Source organism: Poecilia reticulata, linkage group LG16 (genome assembly GCF_000633615.1).
Source record: "Poecilia reticulata strain Guanapo linkage group LG16, Guppy_female_1.0+MT, whole genome shotgun sequence".
Taxonomy (NCBI): Eukaryota; Metazoa; Chordata; class Actinopteri; order Cyprinodontiformes; family Poeciliidae; genus Poecilia; species Poecilia reticulata.
The window spans coordinates 10,306,544-10,327,828 of NC_024346.1; the positions used below are offsets into that span (position 1 = coordinate 10,306,544).

The 21,285-nt window shown below is 40.1% G+C and overlaps 1 protein-coding gene across 2 annotated transcripts in view; it reads left to right on the forward strand.

Annotated features, from left to right (window-relative positions):
- Positions 1–20,827, forward strand: part of ago3a (argonaute RISC catalytic component 3a) — a 39,234-nt gene extending 18,407 nt beyond the window's left edge. The window contains exons 6-19 of one of the 2 annotated variants that reach the window (XM_008431070.2): positions 5,740–5,874; positions 6,046–6,133; positions 6,521–6,668; positions 6,822–6,941; positions 8,692–8,835; positions 9,848–9,981; positions 10,158–10,342; positions 10,514–10,673; positions 10,762–10,852; positions 10,956–11,150; positions 12,037–12,171; positions 12,838–12,939; positions 13,558–13,757; positions 13,869–20,827. In XM_008431070.2, coding sequence (XP_008429292.1) covers positions 5,740–5,874; positions 6,046–6,133; positions 6,521–6,668; positions 6,822–6,941; positions 8,692–8,835; positions 9,848–9,981; positions 10,158–10,342; positions 10,514–10,673; positions 10,762–10,852; positions 10,956–11,150; positions 12,037–12,171; positions 12,838–12,939; positions 13,558–13,757; positions 13,869–13,977 — 1,946 coding nt within the window. In that variant the 3' untranslated portion in view covers positions 13,978–20,827. The remainder of the gene's footprint in view (positions 1–5,739; positions 5,875–6,045; positions 6,134–6,520; positions 6,669–6,821; positions 6,942–8,691; positions 8,836–9,847; positions 9,982–10,157; positions 10,343–10,513; positions 10,674–10,761; positions 10,853–10,955; positions 11,151–12,036; positions 12,172–12,837; positions 12,940–13,557; positions 13,758–13,868) is intronic. The other variant, XM_008431071.2, reaches the window with a different exon arrangement.
- Positions 20,828–21,285: the final 458 nt, after the last annotated feature.

Genomic DNA, 21,285 nt, shown 5'->3' on the forward strand with positions numbered 1-21,285 from the left:
TAGGTGGCAGCAGTGTTCAAACTAATCAACAGGCTGCCTGTTCCAGCCAGTATAAGTAGCTACACAACCATGTTGTAAACAGAGCAGAGGAGAGAACAACGGAGCTAAGGATACAAGCGCGGATGTTTTGAAATGTATCTACTGTCATAGAGGAGAGATGGAGAAGGCTAAGAGAGTCTTATTTTCCAAATACAAGAATGCAGTCATATTACTACGAGAACGAAGTCGTATTAGCAGAATAGTTTAAATATTGGCTGAATAAAAACGTAATATTGCCGGAAGAAAGTCGTGAAATTAATAAAAGCTTCGATACGGTGGTAAGTGACGTGACCCGCACCGCAAGTCTGGACACGCCCTCGGCGACTGTCCCCCAGAAGCTCTATTACATTATGCCAGTCCTCACTGGCCTGTAGAAGTGACGACGTCTCCACGAGGAGGGCCTTCCTCCCAGGATAAATACCTGACGTCAAGCAAGCGATCTTCAGTCTAACACCTCTTATCGCTCCCAGAAGCAACTCTCAGACGGCTAGTACGGTAACTATTGAGCTAGCTTAACTGTTCACAGAGCGAGCTAACAACTCGGTCGCCGAACGCTTCTCAATAGCTGTGCTTGGTTGTTCTAAGTTCTTCTACCGCTGGTCTGTCACCGAACAGCATCAGCTGCAGTTAGTCACCAAACTAGTTGCGCCTTTTTGCTTTGATTTTAAACGAAGCTTATAGTCACAAAGCTTGGACCTGTACTCACCATGGACAGGACCGAACTACCGACTAGAACGGGGTGGGCAATCCTGGTCCTCGAGGGCTGGTGTCCTGCAACTCTTAGATGTCTCCCTGGTCCAATACACTTGAATCCATCAGCTGAATCACCTCCTAAGTGCAGTCAAGTTCTCCAAAGTCCTGCTAATGACCTCATTATTTGACTCGGGTGTGTTGAAGTAGAGATGCATCTAAAAGTTGCAGGAGTCCGGCCCTCGAGGCCTGGAGTTGCCCACACCTGGACTAGAACATGCACCTGGGGCAGATACCCATTCTGTCTGTGCTTTGTGTCTGGAGCCGTAACATGCCCAACACTGGTTAGCGTCACATAAACTGTCTGGAGCTCCTAGCCGTGACACTGGCTCTGAGGCATTTTCTGCCCTTTATCAGAGGGCACCTTGTTTTGGTCAGAACAGACAATACAACGGTGGTTGCATACCTCAACAGGCAGGGAGGCCTGTGCTCACATCATTTACACATGCTGACACACAGACTGATAGTCTGGACCAGCTCACTCAGCCACTTATTTGCCAGGGATGATGAACAGGGGTGCAGACCTGCTGTCCAGAGGCAGTCCCCGCTACAAGGAGCGGAGACTCCATAGCAGGGTTGTAACCCAAATATGGCAGAGGTAGATCGCTTTGCATCAGAGGAGGACGCTCAATGTCTGAGGTTTTTCTTCCTGATGCGCTAGCACACGAGTGGCCTCCGGTTCTCCTGTACGCTTTTCCACCGCTAGAACTGATTATTCCTACCCTCGCCAGGGTGCGAGAGAGGAAACATTCACTCATCCTGGTAGTTCCCCGCTGGCTGGGGAAGCACTGGTTAGCAGAGATTTTCCAGTTACTGCAGGGTGAGCCGTGGCTGCTCCCTCTCCGCAGCGATCTCCTAACACAGGCACGCGAAGAAATATTTCATCCTCATCTGGAACGCCTGGCTCTATTGGCCTGGCCTGTGAGAGGATAAATCTGGCAGCCAATGGGCTTCCTCAGAACGTCATTGACACAATTCAGAGCGCAAGAGCAGTCTCAACTCGTAGCGCATTTGAGGGAAAATGGCGTGCATTTGAGGGTTGGTACGCAAAAACCATGTTTAGCGCAATGCAGAGCCCTGTGTCAGTTATTCTGACATTTCTACAAGAGCTGCTGACTTGGCTTTTTCCACTGTCAAAGGATACTTGGCAGCTATTTCAGCCAACAGTGGGGCAACGTCCTCTGGTGTGCCAGTTCATGAAGGGTGCACGATGGCTCCGACTAATCTCCAAAAGCCTCACCCCTTCATGGGATTTACCGATGGTACTTGATGCCTTGTCACATGTACCTTTCAAACCTTTGGAGCAGGCTGAGCTTAAAGTGCTCTCATTTAAGACAACTTTGTTAGTCGCATTGGTTTTTGCCAAACGTGTGAACGACATTCAAGCTTTTTCAGTAAACCCCTCCTGCATGCGGTTTACTGAACGGAATCATAAGATTTTACTCAAACCCAATCAGGCTTGTATACCAAAGGTTTTTAACCCGGCCTTGCCATATCGCCCTTTGCAGTTGATGGCTTTTTGCCCTCCACCTTTCTCCTCTCAGGAGCATGAACGACTGCATACGCTCTGCCCTGTGCGAGCTCTGCGGATCAGCTGGTTTTCGCAAATCTGAGCAGCTGTTTGTGTCATGGGTTTCACCACATAAAGGGAAGCCCCTAACAAAGCAGCGCCTTTCCCATTGGAACGTTGGAGCTATTGCTATTCCCTATCAGAGCAAAGGCCTTACAACCCCTGTGGGTCTACGAGTTCATTCCATGGCCTCATCCTGGGCACTGTTTCAGGGTATACCTTTGGAGGACATATGTGATGCTGCCAGCTGGGCAACTCCTCACACTTTCACTAGGTTCTATAAACTGGATGTCACGGCACCAACTCTGGCTCACACAGTCTTGGGCGTGGGATGCATACTTGGATAACTGCAGGATGCATCTTTTGGTCTTCGAGTTAGCTTATCTGGCAATACGGGAGTCACCATATTCCATAGTGAGATACCGAAACGAATGTTGAAAGAGAACTTTAGGTTAAGGAATTAACCCTGGTTCTCTGAAACATGAGTGAGGTATCTCACCAGATCACCCTTCTTGCCTGGAGCGAGGAAGAGGTGTGCTTAAAAGACCGAAGATTGCTTACGTGACGTCAGGCATTTATACTGAGAGGAAAGAGGAGGAAAAAATGTGATCTGTAGGGGGAGCCTGACAGAAAATAATTGAGAAACACTGCACTAAGAAAATGCTGTTACTGCATTTTAGGCAATAAAATGCATTCAATTCATAAAAAAAAAAAAAAAGTGAATTATTTTATGTATTTTTAATATTGTATAAAATAATTTTAAGTGGTTAAATGAAAAATCTGCAGAAAATGCCAATGTTTGTATCAAATTAAAAACATTGGTAATAAAATAATCATTTACTAAAACAATTGTTTGCTGGATCCCCTCTTTGCCCTAAGGCCTATTTATAAGCACAATTCTTAAGTAATTTCATAAAATGGAGAGAAATTTGCTCGTATTGTTAATAGTAATAGGCATCAGAAAATATTGTAATTTTTGTTTTAGCAAAGCATACTTAACTTGGGTGTGACATCGTTCCAGCACCCAAAGTCTAACTTTCCAAAAAATGCAGCTTGAACTCTTATTCTTCTTTCTCTGTATTTATACTGTTTGATGCTTGCAGTATTAGTACCTCCTAGATTTGCACAATTCCCATAGAGTTTTTAGTTAACACCTGAACAAAGCCTTTTATCATTAAAGAAATACAATATCCTAAGGAATCAAACTTTAGTTCCAGCTTTCTTTGTTTAGCTTTTAATCTCAGAAATTTACGTGTCGGGTTAAAGACTTTGCTGGGGCCAAAGAACCAGTTACTTTAGGGAATTAAGTTAGTTTTATGGAGACTCTGAAAGTGCTAAATTTAAAATGTGGTTTTTGCACCTGCTGCTTTGGTCAGAGAGCTCGGAAAAGGAACAGTGGTTTTGCCGTGACAGTTGATGGAAACCGAGGAAAGCCTGTGTATGAATGTGTCGGCGTTCGCTTCAGTTGCTGAGACTTGTGGGTGGTCGTGGGTTGTTAGAGTCTAGCTATGTGCGGCATTTCCTTAGCACAGCTTTTGTATCGCTGTGAATGCCTAAAACCCCTGGTTGAGTTTAGGTCTTTGCCTCTTATCGCCAAATCCCCTCTTTGCCCTATTTTTGGACTCTGACAACATTTATAAACAGCTGCCTGACCCGACTTGTCTAATTTCCATCTGCAACAAGAACTTTGTCTGCAAATCATTCAGTATTGCAATATGTACTGGAAATATCGTTTGACAAGTGGGTAATTTTTCCTTTTCATCTCTTTACCAAATCTGCCCTCCTACACACTCTGTCATGAAAAGCCCATATATTGGATAGGTGTAGCTGCAGTGAGTTAGGTTAGATCATTCGTCATAACTGCTCAAGTAAAAGGTTATTGCATGGGAGGTCAGTTGCAGTGTTGTCACCTCCTATTTTTGAAAATCGGAGGTTTGGTACATTGGTTGTATTCTTTTTGGATTATAACATTTGTATCATTTTTAGAAAAGCTATTTATGCATTTTATTTTACATCAAAACCCACCCTATTGTATTTTGCATTTAGTCTTTGTTTTCCTCCCTGAGCTTTGTTCAAACCTTAACGAGGCAATTGTGAAAATTGTGTATTTGTAAATATTAAGCATACAGTAGAAGTTATCATGAAATATTTCTGTATAAATCTTCATTCAGGAACTTTTATTATGTGTCTGTTGCAAATGATTTGATATCTATTTATCACCTCCTGATTTAGCTTGTTAGCCTATGACTCAAAACCAAGTCATCATGAACATATGGTCCTGCAGAACCATGTAGTTGGAGTTGTCATGCCAACAAGAGATGCACCAATTAAAACATGGCAAACTACCGATCTGTTTTTTTTTCTTTCTTATTTTTTAGCTTTAACTTGCCAATATAATTTTCATGCGGCTCCAATTTTCCTTCAAAACCTTGATTTAAATACAGCTTGAGACTGTGAGACTGTTTTTCTTGCCTTTCTGCCTCAACACATCATTAATTATTTGCACTTGGAGCAAAAGCAATGTTACTGTGTATGTGTGTGTGCCTGGCTACAGGATTTTACACTGTTTGAGCAGGATTGTACACTGTTTTTAAAACAAGGACAAAAGGTAGACATTTCAATGTGGCTATTAGGACTGTAAGCATGGCTAGCGTTTCTAAAACAGGTATTTGTGTTTTTTCTAGAGATTGCAGGACTTCATGTCTGAGATTTCAAAAACAGCAACATTTCAGTATCTCTTATCAAATGGAAGACTTGCTGTCTCTCTCGCAGCATCAACTCCCTGTAAACTCATCATAGGAACTAGTTTTCCTTTAAATAGCTTTTTGCATCACTGTTATTTGTCAATTTAAAGCACATCACTGATACTGTGACAGTCAGAAATGTTAAATGCATTAGGTTTTCACAATTTTCTTTTCAGATATAGTTTATACTGTCCTAACTAGTAAGCATGTCACAACAAATCATTTAATTGCATGATAAATTAAAATGAGCTAGATGATCACAAAAGTTTTACCTGTTTTTCCTGCATCAATCTAATGTTTAATGTTTTCTGAAGGGAACAGACTTCATAATCGTTTTTGTTATATTTGGTTATTCCAATTTAATTTTTTGTTTTTGGTTGTTTAGTTAGTTTTTTTTGGTTATTTAACATGTCTTCTAATTCCAATGTAAGCTGTTCTTTGTAAATTAAAGTTTATTGATCTTTGAGAGGGCAAACCTGCATTATTATTCCCTTAACATGATCATATTTAAAAATAGTCTCAAAACAACATTCTCACTATCTGCTGTAACTTTTGGGAGAATTTATCATGCAGCAAAGTTTTTAATTGTGACAAATCTATTAAATAACCAATAATTGCTCTTTCTTTGTCTTTCAGTCTCTGCCACCGCCTTTTACAAAGCCCAGCCAGTTATCCAGTTCATGTGCGAAGTGCTGGATATCCACAACATAGATGAGCAGCCTCGCCCCCTCACAGACTCTCACAGGGTCAAATTCACCAAAGAAATCAAAGGTGATGCAGGGGATTTGAGATCTTCCTCCACGTCATAAATCAAGTTTTAACTCAGTTTGAAGCGTGTGTGTTTGCTTGGCGAGAGATTGAGCAAGATTAGCTTTAGCACGTGACACAGCCGTTCACACAGGAGCATTTGTGTTTAATTGACACATTGGTGATGTCCCCCAGGTTTGAAGGTGGAAGTGACACACTGTGGAACGATGCGGAGGAAGTACCGTGTTTGCAACGTGACCCGTCGTCCTGCCAGCCATCAAACGTGAGTCAGTGTGTTGGCATGCAGTAGGGCTTGAGAAGAGGAGGGGAGGACAGGGGACAGGGCTCAAACTGGGAAGTCATCATCAGCTCACCAAACACTGCCGATAGGAGCAGACTCCTTTGATTGTTTCTTTTATTATTTTATTTATGGCTGAACAGTCTGTCAACACCCAACTGTGATTTCTATTGGCTAAAAACATAAAAATGGATCAGCAAACGCTTAAACTGAGGAGTCATAATTCATTGTTTTGCTACCATTGCTATAACATAATCTATGAGTTTGTATAATTTGAAGTTTCTAAATGGAATTGAGAGTTTCCACTCATGGATGGCACCGTGTGAAAATGGATCGGTGATTTATACTGATATGAGTGTTTTACTTCCTTAGGTTCCCTCTGCAGTTGGAGAACGGTCAGACAGTAGAACGCACAGTAGCCCAGTACTTCAGGGAGAAGTACAATCTGCAGCTCAAGTACCCGCATCTGCCCTGTCTGCAGGTGGGCCAGGAGCAAAAGCACACCTACCTGCCCCTGGAGGTAAGAGAAAACCAGCTTTTTTTCATTCAATCAAATCTGTGTCACCTGCATTAAAAAAATAAATTGAGCAGCTGTAAAAATTTGTTGGATAAAAAAAGTCCTTTACTGGCTAAATATAGAGAAATAAACTTAGCTTATTTTGTTTTCTGTCAGGTGTGTAACATTGTAGCGGGTCAGCGGTGCATCAAGAAGCTGACTGATAATCAGACCTCCACTATGATTAAAGCCACAGCTCGCTCTGCACCCGACAGGCAGGAGGAGATCAGCAGGCTGGTGAGTTCTGGAGAACCGTTCATAAACTACTGCAGCAGACCATTTCTGGAATGAGAATTTTTAAATATAAAATATATATATATATAAAAAATCTATTTGCTCCAAAATACAATTCACAGCATTTAAATTTAATGGAGCTAAATGTAGATGCGCATAGTCACGATGATGCAGCAATCACTTGGCCAGAGACCGTAATCAGCCAATTTCTATTCATAAAATGACAAAAAAGAGCATGAAAAAACAGAACCTTCTGCAATGTATTTTTGTTGTTGTTTTGAATGTGGTAAAAATATGATGGTGCATAGAATGGGAATAATCCTTTACTTGATTAATTTTATATTTAATTCAAACTGTTGATTTTAACAAATAAAAAAACTGCAGAAATTTGTTTTCTCTTTCATATGTTTTAGTCTTTAAGAAATAAAAGAGGAATCTGCCAACATCTGAATCTTCAAGAAAAATTGACAATTGGTATTGGTCATTAAAAGCCTAATTTATATCAGTTGATTTGGCTTTTTATGGCTGCAGGGCTATAATGCAGACTAAATGATCTGTGCTCATTTAATTTTAATTCAGCAAATAAATAAAACAAAAACTGACTACAGGAAACATTTGATAAAGGCACAAGTCTGACTACCAAAGAAAGTGATGGAATTATAAAATGATCTTAATTTTTTACTAATGTTTACATCCATAATCTCAGATTGTTTTTTTTGCCAAGTTTTAGTTATGACAAGGAGGGATTATTCTGTGCAGGAACTAAACTAGTGGTAGTTCTTAGCTTTGATGCATATAAATAATACAAAAAAAAAGTTTTCTTTCTGTTATTTGTTCGCAGATCTTTGGTTAGAAGAAATTAAAGGAAAATTGGCAGCTTCTAATTATTGGACGATTGATTAGCGTGACATTAAATCAAATAGAATACAAAGCCTCTGTCACTGTGCGCCGTATGAAAAGATTTTATAGAGAAGATTTATGAAATGTTTGACGGTAATTAGACGAAGTTGTCAGCATGTTTTCCCTCTGCAGTAAGTCTAGTTCTTACTGCAGAGTTCTACTAGTTCTACTATAGAATATTTGAACAGAAGCTAATTAACGTAAGGTCCACATCTTCGGCTCCATAATACTCTCTGCCCATCTCTGTGGTAAATTACTGGTTTTATAATCACCTCACTCTCCCTTGTTCTCATTTTGTGTTATTACTGGAGGCATGTCTCTGTGCTTCTCCGCCACATTTGGCAATTACAGCACAGATCTGCCCAAGGTCAGAAAAATGCCCCAGCCTAAATGGCTTTAATGTGAATCTGCAACTGTCTCAACAACATGTTGTTCATAAGAGAGGCTGAAAAACTGCACTGATTGCCCAAGGCTTCCACCAGATTAGCAATACGCATTGTAAATGCGCCGTTACCTTATTACACTCCCCAGCTGTTCTCTGAAAATAAAAATAGCTGGGTTAGAGCGGAGGAGATCGCTTCAAACAGGACGACGTGTTTTCATGCTCTACTGACTGAAACTTACAGGATGAAAAAGAAATTCAGTCTGATAAGGCATGTCTGTGAGAACCGCATAATGAATCCGATAGGAGATGAAGATATAATCGTAAAGACGCCTGACATTTTTCACAACAATAGTGAAAATGGTTAAATGGAGTTCTCTTTCCGTCAGTCTCCAGGTGTTTTTATGCAGTGATTAGCTGCCCAGCATCAACCTTGCTTACCATTAATCCCTCGCCTCCCTTCTCCTGCAGGTGCGAAGTGCCAACTACGAGGCGGACCCGTTTGTGCAGGAGTTCCAGTTCAAAGTGCGCGACGAGATGGCTCATGTGACGGGGCGAGTGCTACCCGCCCCCATGCTGCAGTACGGCGGCAGGGTGAGCACTGAGCACTTTATGGTACCCTTCTTTTAAATCACGCCCATTCTCTCTGTTTGTCTGACACGCTCTGCCCCTCTGTCTCTGTGGGGAACTAATCACTGGCTTCTGTTTGTATTTGATGTCCTGTTTTATTTTATTTCTTTTTTTTTTTGCCCTGGTTGAGTCTCAGTAGTGTAACCTTTAATCAATTTATATAATTAAAAAAATAAGTTATTCTCGATCCAAAGTATTCCTTAAAGACTTAAATTATGAAACTAAGCATCAGAAAAATTGTTTTGGATTCCCAAATTATGTTTGACTGGTGTATTTCCCACCATCTTAGTATTAATGGTTGTCTGCATAGATGACATGCAAAATATTTATTTATTTAGTTAGGATAAACTGAAAAGGCAGCCTATTGAGACTGAACTATGTTTTGGATTAACATTTGTTTATCCTACTGGAGGAAACGCACCTTTTTTTTATTAATTCAAATCTGTCACGCACACCCAAAATTTGCTTCTCAGACACTATATTGCGTCACACTAGCAATATACCAACATTTAGAGTTCTTTGCAATAAGCTATTATGACATTTGGATTTAAAATCTTATTTTAGAATCTCTTAATGATTTTATTTATTATTTAATTCATGTTTGTCAAGTTACAGTGACAAATTTATCTTGTTTTCTGGGATTTTATGTTGTAGACCAACACAAATCAAATGTGAAGTGGGAAAAAAAATTAAACAGTTTTCAAAATCTAAAAAGTTTCCAGTCATAAAATCCCCAAGAATAGAAGTTTGCTGTTGTAACGAGACACAATGTGGCAAAGTTAAAGCTGTTAGACAACTTTTACCAGCTGCTGCTTGTCTCAGTGTGATCTCCAGTGAATAAGTGATGTAGTTGGTTGGTGCATGAGTTTTGTTATTTATTTTATTATTTTTTTTTTCTAGTGTTGTCACTTTTGTTTGTCTGTTCAAGTGAGTCTTCTGAACATTTTTTGATCGCTTAATCTTCAGTCCATGTGTTGAGTGTGTGATGTGGTTCCAGAACCGCACGGTAGCCACGCCCAGCCACGGGGTTTGGGACATGAGGGGGAAGCAGTTCCACACTGGAGTGGAGATAAAGATGTGGGCCATCGCCTGCTTCGCCACACAAAGACAGTGCCGGGAAGAAATTCTCAAGTAAGGCTGCTTCCTCAGTCTGATATCTAAGGAAGAAAAGTGCATCACTTTAGACACCACAGGAGTAGATGTTACTTTTTTTTTTTTTTTGGCCTTGATTATCTGATTTTTATTTAATTTTTTCTTTTAGATGAATATTTCTCAGTGGTTTTTGAATCATTCAATCTTGCTTGCAGGGGTTTCACGGACCAGCTACGTAAAATCTCCAAGGATGCTGGGATGCCCATCCAAGGCCAGCCGTGCTTCTGTAAGTACGCCCAGGGGGCCGACAGCGTGGAGCCGATGTTCAGACACCTGAAGAACACCTACGCTGGGCTGCAGCTCATTATTGTCATCCTGCCTGGAAAGACTCCGGTCTATGGTTAGAAAACTACTCAAATATAAGTATTTTTTAAATTTAAAATGCAACTAGCTCACAGGTGGTTGTAGTTAGAAAATATAGTTGAATACTTTTATGAGATAAACCAGCAACAAAAACTGTACAATATCCTTCAAAGTGCTGCTTTTTTTTTGTTTGTTCAATCATCCAAAGCTGAAGTGAAGCGAGTGGGAGACACCCTCCTGGGCATGGCGACTCAATGTGTTCAGGTGAAGAATGTAGTGAAGACGTCGCCTCAGACTCTCTCCAACCTCTGCCTGAAGATCAACGTGAAGCTGGGAGGAATAAACAACATCCTGGTTCCTCATCAACGGTTGGACATGACGAATTTTCACACCCTTTCTTCACAGTTTGTTTAAAATATCTGATTAATCTGACCATCGTGTTGTTTTTATTTTCAGGCCATCAGTGTTTCAGCAGCCAGTTATCTTCTTGGGGGCAGACGTTACACATCCGCCAGCTGGTGATGGGAAGAAGCCTTCGATTGCAGCGGTTAGTTTCATGTCGATTTGGACATTTTCCTTGATCTCTATCTTTTTTTTTTTCCTTCCTGTGATTCATCATTACTACTCCTCCCTCAAATGTTCCTTCACAGGTGGTTGGCAGTATGGACGCCCACCCCAGCAGGTACTGTGCCACGGTGCGTGTCCAGAGACCCCGGCAGGAGGTCATTCAGGATCTGGCCTCCATGGTGCGGGAGCTGCTCATCCAGTTCTACAAGTCGACCCGCTACAAGCCCACCAGGATCATTTTCTACAGGGACGGGGTTTCAGAAGGCCAGTTCAGACAGGTGCGCTCCCTCTGACAAACTTTATTTTGTCAAACTGTTTTTAATTTTACTTGGATGGAAAAAAAATCTGTTGCTCCAGGCTTTTGGATTTATCCCGGGATAATCTGGAGTAGCTGAAAGAGGATTTTCCTGGTTTGTTTTTGCCTTTAATCTTGCTGATTATGAATTAAGACCCAAATTTAAAAAACTGTTTAGTAGCTTTTTCCTATTGTAAATTTTTTATAACATATTTGTACATTGGAACATTCTAATCTTGGCTATTTTGTTTGTTTGTTTTAGAACATGTATTGTTAAACAAGCCAATTTCTGTTTTATATAATGTTAATTGCTAATATTACCAACAGTCACATAGAAAGTTTAACATTTTGAACTTTTCATGTGACAAAATTTTAAATCTAAAAACATTGAACTCGAATTAAATGTTTTCTAGTAAGTTATCCATTTTTGGATAACATGGCTGTTAAGTGACTATGGAAGCTGCATGTACCAAAAAATAAATAAATAAAAATGTGAGAACTTCCTTATATAAAATGTGTTGAGATTATTGCAGTTGCTTTACCAGACCTTTGCATTTTTAAATATCCCACTGATCGCATCACTGTGTGGAGGCAACAGCTGCTAGTCGTGCTTTGCTGATCAGTGCTGCAGCTGCTGCAGCCTTGAGATTAGTTTATACTTGGCTTGCCTGTAATATTGTTGGCTGTTTGCTCTGTTGGAACCAAAACTCACAATAAAGACTAATAGCGACCCATAGTGTTGCATTTCTATCATCTGCGGGAAACATTTGATGCACATTGAGGATTGATCTTGATTTGAGCTTAATTTTGTGATTTGAAAGTATTTCCTCTTACTCAAGTCATTAAGAAGGATGCCTCTCATTCATCAGGTGCTGTACTATGAGCTGCTGGCCATCCGGGAGGCCTGCATTAGCCTGGAGAAGGAGTACCAGCCAGGCATCACCTACATTGTTGTGCAAAAACGCCACCATACTCGCCTCTTCTGTGCCGACCGCAACGAGAGAGTAAGTCCTTACCTAAAACTATTATCATATTAAGTCCTTTTACTTATTTGCTCCCACAGCAGCGATGATAAGTCAGAAGCATTGTATTTACCAGGTTATTCTTTTTCAATGTTGAGTCTAGGAAGTGCAATCTCTGCAGGACAGAGAAAGAAGAGTATCTATGTAATTTAACATGGAAACAAACCTCAACCTCATTGGTTCTTGATGCGTTTTAACTTTTAGGAGGTAATTCTGGTTTACTCTGTTAATTAGGAAGGTGAGGGTAAGTACTGAAAACATGCTCCTTTATTTGTCTTTTTTTAAATGACTGGATTATTAACCCTCCTGACCTGAGTAATTGCGTTCGATTAAAGCATTAGGGCCTTCACCAATCGCTCTGGAGTAGTACTCAAGGTCTCCTGACTGAGCTGAAGCCAGTAATAACCTTATTTTCTCCACAGACTCTCATACAGAGCATTAGGCTCTCAAGGGCACTGGGATTTTAATTGGTTGTTTTTGTTGTCTGCCTTTGTTGCTCCATGAACTGTTCCTGTTTTTAACTTTTACTATGTGAAATACTTCAGCGTATTGAGTGCCTGTTAGATGTGCTGTTGATTTTTGTTTAGTTCTTCTCCTAATAGTAAAATCCTAAGCATAGAATAACTGAGTGATTAAATCCTTTGCTAGGTTGGACGCAGTGGAAACATTCCTGCTGGTACTACTGTGGATACAGACATCACACATCCCTACGAGTTTGATTTTTACCTCTGCAGTCACGCTGGAATCCAGGTTAGTGCAGTTTTTGCACTCATTTCTCATTATCTGCAGAATCAATTCAAACGCTCTGATTAAAAATCACATTGCTTTTATTTTTTGATCTGATGATGTAGATAAAATGACTCTGATCTATTGACCATTTTTTGATTAACTGATTAATTATTGAACAGCCAAAAGTACCTTAATATAAAGAGTTTTTGTTTTGTAGAACTTGAAACATGTGAAACTTAAACTGTGCTACTTGTTGAGTTCCGGGTAGAACATATTTACAGACATGTGAATATTTTTTGTACAATTTCACCTTAATTGCTGTTCTCAGTGTGTTGTTTTTTCAGCAAATGACCTTTTTTTGAGTCTGTATACTCCAGTTAACGATTAATCAATATTCAGTATCAACAATCAATAATATTAATCCAATACTACTTTTAAAAATCATAGCTAAACCTTGGTTGTCTTCATAATGCAGATGTTTAACCTTCTGTCTTCGTAATCTACTAAAATCACAACCGCAGAGTTCTAATCTTACCAATATTTGAGTGAAAATCTTTCCAATTCTTTTTCTAGTTTTTTTTTTTTTGTGGTCAAAAGCTAGTAATTACAAAGCTCTACCATTTAATTGTCCCCTCTCAGGGCACCAGCCGACCCTCCCACTACCATGTACTGTGGGATGACAATTGTTTTACTGCTGACGAGTTCCAGCTGCTCACCTACCAGTTGTGCCACACCTACGTGCGCTGTACCCGATCAGTCTCCATCCCTGCACCCGCCTATTACGCCCACCTGGTGGCCTTCCGCGCCCGCTACCATTTGGTGGACAAAGAGCATGACAGGTAAGACGAGCAAGCAACCTCAAAAAAAAAAAAAAAAAAAAAAGTTTTTTTGCCCCATATTCAGACATACGTTTGCAGACAAACACAGTTAGTTTGTTCTTTTCTCCTCAGTGCCGAAGGCAGCCATGTATCGGGTCAGAGTAACGGTCGCGACCCCCAGGCGCTGGCCAAAGCTGTTCAGATTCATCACGACACCCTGAGGACCATGTACTTCGCCTGAGCAAACATCCCTCCCCAAACCATGATCACCTTTATCACACAAACACAAAAACAACCACGCACGCCTGGTTTGTCAGTCGAGGAGTCCTCATAGGTGCATGCCCAGCCCCCCCGCCCCCAACATGCCGAGTCAATGCGGACCTGACACTGTGCAGAAGAGGGAGGAGGGAGGGGAGGAGGTACCCCTACACTGGACTAAGGATTCAAACGCTGCTTTAAAGACAAACAAGACAGAAACTATTATGCAATATTAAACCAGCCAACTAGTTTATTCCCACCCTTTTCAGGCCCCTCCTATCTTTTCTTTCCTTGTTTGTGACCTTGTGGGTGTTTTTGTTTCTTTTCTTCTCCCCTCCTTCGGCACAGACCTTCCTACTGGTCTCATCCTGCACCATCTCTAGTACCTCAAGTCAGTTTGAGCAGCAGCACTTTTACATTCTTTCAATTTTACTGTAGTTTGTCGATACTCCCCGAGCTTTGAAACGAGAGGGATGATTATTCGGAGTGTACCTTTATGGACCACAGGTCCGTCACATTGCCACTTTCCCCCCCTTTTTTTTCACTTTTCCCCAGTGTGTTACTTTAATGAAGACAAATGTTTTTTGAGCACACTGCCATCTGTTGGCGACGAGGTATAAATGCCCTCTATAAAAGTCACAACGAGAAGTCTTGATTTATGATTTATTGTAACGGTCAGTTGTCAAGTTTGAACTGGGGCAGTTTGTATTGGCTGATCTAAAGGAAGAAATGCTGAATTGCAGCCATGTATCTTTTAAGTATAACACTGTTTTTAATCCAGTCATTTCATCTGCATACAGCGGAAAACTATTGGTTTGTCCTTTTTAATGAATTATGTAAGTGTTGTTCGCCTTCTTAGCAATCATCGTGCATTCGTTTTCCTCAGTGCTTTATCTTGCATTTTCTCTGTTCAAGATGGTGGATAATTTGATTGTGACAATGGTTTCCTCTAGTGCAATAATCAGCTAAACGAAGGGAAGAGGATTTTAGGGGATTTAAATGACTCATGAATTTAATATTTCAATGAAAAGTTTGCCCACTTTTAACTCATTTATTTTGTTGCTCCTCTGAATTAAAGAGGCAGTAATTATTATTATTTTTATTTGAGTCACCTGTTGCTGTTGGGTAAAAAAATGGTGCAACCACAGTTACGGTGATTATTGTTTCAACTTGAACTGAAGGAACTTATGCACCAAGTATAATTGGTTTTAAAACTCCCAATCGTGATTGTGTTTGAGATTTTTTCTTCTTTCAAAGATTCTCAACAAATGGCAGCAAAGTGGAGCGTAAAGGCCATATAGAAGAAGTATTTAAGTGCCTGGCAGAAGCGTTTAATTAAAAAAAAAACTGTAAGAATCTCATTTCAATCAGTTGAAGAGGTCACAAGCGGAAACTTTCACCTGATGCCTGTCATTTTTGTCCACAGCCATCTGACTTGTCTATACATCTCATTTAAAACGACTATAGATCAAAATATTTATTCCCTTTTTTTTGTTTCTTTCGTTAGCTGTTAGCTTTCCTTAGTATTCAAAAGACATGAATCCAGCTGCTGCAGTGGGCTTTTAAAATAATGGACTGGATTTATGGGCATGGAGTTAAACTTGTGATGAAACAAGAGACTTTCAGGAAACTTTTTTTTTTTTTTTGGAAGACGTCAGCCAGGTGTAATTCCTGCCCATCTAACTGACCCTGAATAGGAAGTGGCCTCAAAACGGAGCAGAGGAGTTATGCGGGGGATTTGCAGCTATTTGGTCACCGAAGACTTTTTCACACATCAGATGTGCCTTATTGGTGCAAACAACGTCTCCAATATGGCAGCATTAGTGTTGTCATCCCATTTTAAATGTGTAGTCTGTGGCTCCCTCTGTTGCTGCCTCAGAGGCATTTCAGCAGTGAAAAAAACCCCACCGTACGCTTCTGGGCTTGGGTTGATGATTGTGATTTTCCTTGGAAGTGTTTACAGTGCGGTCCCCCACGTTACTCCTCCTCTCCATTGAAGACCTGAAGCTTGTTCAGGAACATGTTTTTAAAAAGTTATCTGCACTAAAAGAAGCATGTGTTTCTAAATGTAACACGGGCACGGTGCTACTCTAAGAGTTTGAATCTGAGCCTCTGTGCATGAGACTCTAAATAAGCAGGTTAGGGTGAGAAAAAAAAAAACCTCAGAATGGAAGGACAGGATAAGGTGCTTTTGCTATGGTTGATGCAAAGAGTAGATTTACAAATAATTTAAGGTTAGATTTTTGGGGTTTGAGATCTTGTGAACGGTACAACGGCAGACGTTCCTTTGAACAGTGAGGTATAATGTAGAGTCCTGCCTCCGCTGTCGCAGCCTTGCAGTCTGGAGGCCAGTGTGTTTCGAGCCTTCATTATTTCACTAGTACCTTTCTAAAAAGCCAGATTATGAAATATATTTGTACATTTTAAGTTCTGTAATGCACACCACTTATTTTTGCTAACAAAAAAGATGTAGTCTAATTATTAATCTTAGTAATTAATGTATCATAAGTAAAGGTTAAAAAGATATAACAAAGTTGAATTATTGCAGCTGACTGTTGACTCGTTCCTGTGTCAGTGTGTAGACGTTTAGTACCTGTATGACCAGCGGTGGGGTTGTTGGACCTAGTGACGTGTTTGGACTGTTATCGGTAGGAATGTGGACTTCAGCCACCGCTTTCTTTGATGTTTGGATAAAAGAAAAGAAAAAAAGCTTGCAAGATGCTTAATGCTCCTCTATTTTTTTTTTCTCTCACAGCTGGAAAAGTAAATGAAATGATGTTCGCATGCTCTGAGCAGATTTTATTTCAGGACAGAAGAGTCAGTAGTTTGCTGTTGATACCTTTGAATGTGTTGACTGCTCCTTGTAAAGACGGGGTAGAGCAGTTTTTGTGATCCATTTCAAATCCACATGATCAAGGAAGTAACTTGACAATTGAGCCGTAGTTCTCAGTTCCTTTGAGTTAAATCCTCTAAGGATTTGCGTCGCACTGCAACCCCTGTTCCAGAAACTGGCCTCAAGCCCCTTCCATGACCAGAGCGTCGGCCTACCGGAAAATCAGTGTGACAAAGCCTGTAATCTCATTTTTTACACCTAAATAAAGGTTCTCTTTTATGCCAGAGGACTACATTCAGTGGCCGTACAATCCCCCCACTCGGGAAATGAAAGGTTGAAACCGAAGGGCAATTTAGTGGGCTTTCCGGAGATTTCAAGTGTGCGTGTTTTTGGAAGGACTTGTAAATGATCAGTGAAAGCTTTATGCGGTATGTTATGTTGGAAGTTGAACAAATGAGTGCATGGCAGAAGAAGGAGGATTGTATCTCCATAGGCTGAAACGCATGTTGAGGGCAGTTGAACACATGTTTACATGGCGGATGTGTTTGCCTCTCTTATGTTTTTAATGCCATCAGCTGCTCCTTGCAAATATAACCAGAACATTTCAGGCCTGCCGATGTAAACGCTCAATTGTATTCTTTTTTTTTTTTTTTTTTYTGAAACCATTTCCTTTTTACTCTTTTTTTTTTTTTAACTTTTTTTTATGTTATTTGATTTGAAATAGTTTGGTGCGCAGAATAAAGAATTAAACACCTAATTCTCTTGGATTTCTCTGTAGAAGATAAGGTTTTCCATTTTTTGTATCGTAGAAGTAGCTACATTTAACCGTTTTGTAGTGATTGATAGGTCCACCTGGTTCGCTATGCTTGTTTCAGGGAGGTAGCAAAGGAGTGAGAAGAAGTCCACTGAAAGTGCCTTTCCTCTCGATGGTGCTGTTATGTGAAAATGTAAAACTGAACTTATAAAGTCTCCTCAGTGGTGGCCACTTTACTACTCTCTAAGTGTTTGTTGGCAATCCAAACAGGAAGTCAATGTACCGAGACAGTGAGTTTGTAGAAAAGGAAAATATAATGCCAAGTAGATCTTTGTAGGATGTTCGGTGTCTTGGACCAGAGGTTCGTTGGGACAGTGGGATGTGGTTCAGGGTCGGTTTGCGTGGATCGAGCATGGGTGGCGACGGGGATCGTTTCTTTGATGCTGATCACGAGCGATGAACTTAGCACAGCACTTTAGAGACTGCCACTCTCACTCAGACATATGGCCAAGAGGTTTCAGTCCCCATTCCTCCAGTTTTCCTTCCGGCTTGGAGAAGATCCAACCCGTCGCTCGGTTATTTAAAGTGTGCCTCGTTTTCTCGTGGCTTCGTTTGGCTCGGTTGAGTCTGCCTTCTCTCTTGTGTCCGTTTCCTCTCAGAAACTGCCACTCGATGCATCGCTATAGCCACAGCTGGGCATCAATTAACAGTTTGTTGGGGCCTAAAATGTTGAAGCAAAGGTATTTTACTAATTTTGCACTGACAAACATCATGTTCTCAAATGGTTTCTCTCCAACTGAAGAAAGCAAGACGAATACGATCGCAATATGCTTGAATAAGCAGGGAAAAAATAGTCAAGTGTCCTTTTAGCCAACCGTGAGAAAAGCAGGTTCTGTGTCAGTATTGAGATTTTACACTTGATGCCCAGCCCTAGTAGCAGCAGCAACAACCTGTGGCATTTTTTTTTCATTACGATGCAACACCCTGCCTGTGAGTGTCGTCTCTGATAGAGGGAATGTGTGCCCAGCGCAGTCCTCCTCGTCTCAAGCCACTATGGCAACAACTAAGAACCGAGGGATGTCTCTTTCCGAAGGGGTGGGAGGGGACAGGGGGGGGGGGGCGAATCTTTTTATTACAAGAAATCTCAAAACACTGCACCTCATTTACCTTGGTATGCTGCATATGTTATACTACATGAAAGAAAACTGCAAATGGCTTTTATTACGACATATAATGCTTGAGTAATGCCTGATTGCGATATTCTTATACAGTAACTGTTTTAGTCAGAATAATTATAACTGTAAAAAAAATATTAAAAACAAAATATTCTGTTTTGTCTTAACACTCATTCGATTAAAAAAAAGATTGTTCTTGAGCCGACTTTTGTTGTCCTATTTAAATGTGTTGTTCTTTCAATATATATATATATATATAAATATATACATATATGAAGTATATATGCGGAATATTTTATGGTGTATTTATTGAGAGCGGCTGGAGTCTCCGCATCGTTTTCGCAGTGTGGTGGGGGGGCGGAGCTAAGAGGAAGATGCCCTTTTTTTTTTCTTTAAGCCCCTCCCCTTAAATGTCGATGCCTTATTCTCTTAGACAAGCAAGCACAACAATTTGTCAGGGGGTACGAGGTTAAGGAAAGATTTGCCTTGTTACAGCCGTGCGTCGGGCTCACTCTTCTAGTTATTCATTATCTTCCGCTTTGACTTTTTTTTTTTTTGTTTTTACCACCTGCGAGGGCGATTTCCCCCTCCCCCACATATAGCTAATCTCTGACGAAGGGAACCATTTCTCAACCACACTGACCAGAGTGTCAAAAAGCTGACTTTTATTTTCATCCCAAGCTGCTAATTGGTACGTTAGCCATGTATGGGACGAGTGGAGTGGGAGGTTGGAAGGAAAGTTATCTGAAAGGCAATATTTTTGGGGTCATGTTGAATTTTTTTATTTTTATTTTTTTCTTTTAAGTAGGCTTAGCTTCTGTTCTCTTAAAATGGTCTCCTTTCTGGTGCCAGAATATTTTACAGCAGGAACAGGTCTCATTCCACAAGAGAAGACATGCCTGAGCCTTAAATGCATTCTTGCAGAGTTGACCTTGCAAAGCCTTTTCCTGGGCTGCCTACCAAGTAATCTAGCCTGCGTACTTGATCTGTCATGACTTCCGAACTGGTGTCCTCATCTCTGCTCACTTCACACAGAAACCACTAACATGCTTTTTTTTTTTTTTTTCTTTGGAGAACTCTGAAGTGTAAGCTTTTTACATAATGCTTTTGGCAGAATAGAAACCAAGTCTGGGTCAAACGGCATTTGGAAACCCTTCTTGGCATTTGTTTCCACCTGATGAGCAGCACTGTCTGCTTCAGGATAATAATGTAATCATTTAATTTGATTTTTTTTCTTTTTTTACAACCAATTATTGTCTCATCACTGATGGCAAATCCAAAGAACAGTATTTTCAGATACAGTTTGACCTTGGCCTTATGAGAACCATGAGGTTCCCTCAGCCTACTGGATTACAGAGACCTGTGCCTGTACTATAAACCAAGGATGAATTGTGTTGTGATGAACTGATTTTTTTTATTATTGGTTACTCCTGAGCCTGCAGGAGGATCCGAGACATGGACCTTTTCAAGTTTTGTCGAACATATTCCAAAGCAAATAGGCCCTTTTAGTCCTTTAAACCAAATTATTTTTAGTATAATAAATGTTTACCAGAATGTTTACTCCCTCAGCCCACATTTCACCTTTTTCTTTTCTTTCTTTTTTTTGTTTTGCATTTTGCATTCCAGCAGATTTCAAACCAAATATTGCAGATGAGATTAGGCTCCTGATGCCGTTTACCTTTTACACACTTGATGGTTTGATGAAAGATGAATAACAGTGGCCAAGGATTTGGAAAAAAAAAAAAAAAAAACATTGTATACTCTGATTGCTTGAATATCCTTATTTTTGTCTTCACTGTAGCAAATTAGAGATCCTGGGCTCTGATACTTCTGAGTGAGGCACCAGCAAACGGACGTACATGTTGAGCAGTCACAAAAAAAAAAAACGGTCGATTCATGTCTCAGTATTTTTGCAAAGGCTCTGTTGTACCAACAGCTCTATTCCTTTAAGTTTTAAATGTCTTTCTTTTGTAACCCTCATATAGTTTGTTGGCCTTTTTAGTGTTGCTTTGCTTCAGTTTGAAGTGTATCTTTGACTAATACTTGCAATAAAATGCTTTGCTTAACTTCAGTTGTCATTGTTGGATGTTTTTTAGACTGAGGCTAGAATTATTTTTAAATGATTAAGAATTAAAGTACTAATTAATGTCATTAAACAAATTAAAATAAGAATTTAGGCAACTGTTTTGACAAAGTAACTCCAAGAAGCATAAATGTGTTAAAAACACAATCATAATTAAATGGATGTAATAAGTTTAATCTCTGGCAGAACAACCACCCGACCTAAATGGAAAGAACATTTACATTCTGCAGACTTGGCATATTTTCCATGTACAGGATGAGAAAGGTTCTGCTTGGACCATTTTTTTTCACAAGATGCGAAATGTAATGTTAGTGGTCTAATGGGCCAAAAAATCTTCATAAATCTTTTATATCCGACTGAGGAAAAACTGATAATCACCTAATAGACATTGTTCTTTTTTTTGTTTTAAATAGTGCTTTTGACTACTAATTCAAAGCATACAAAAG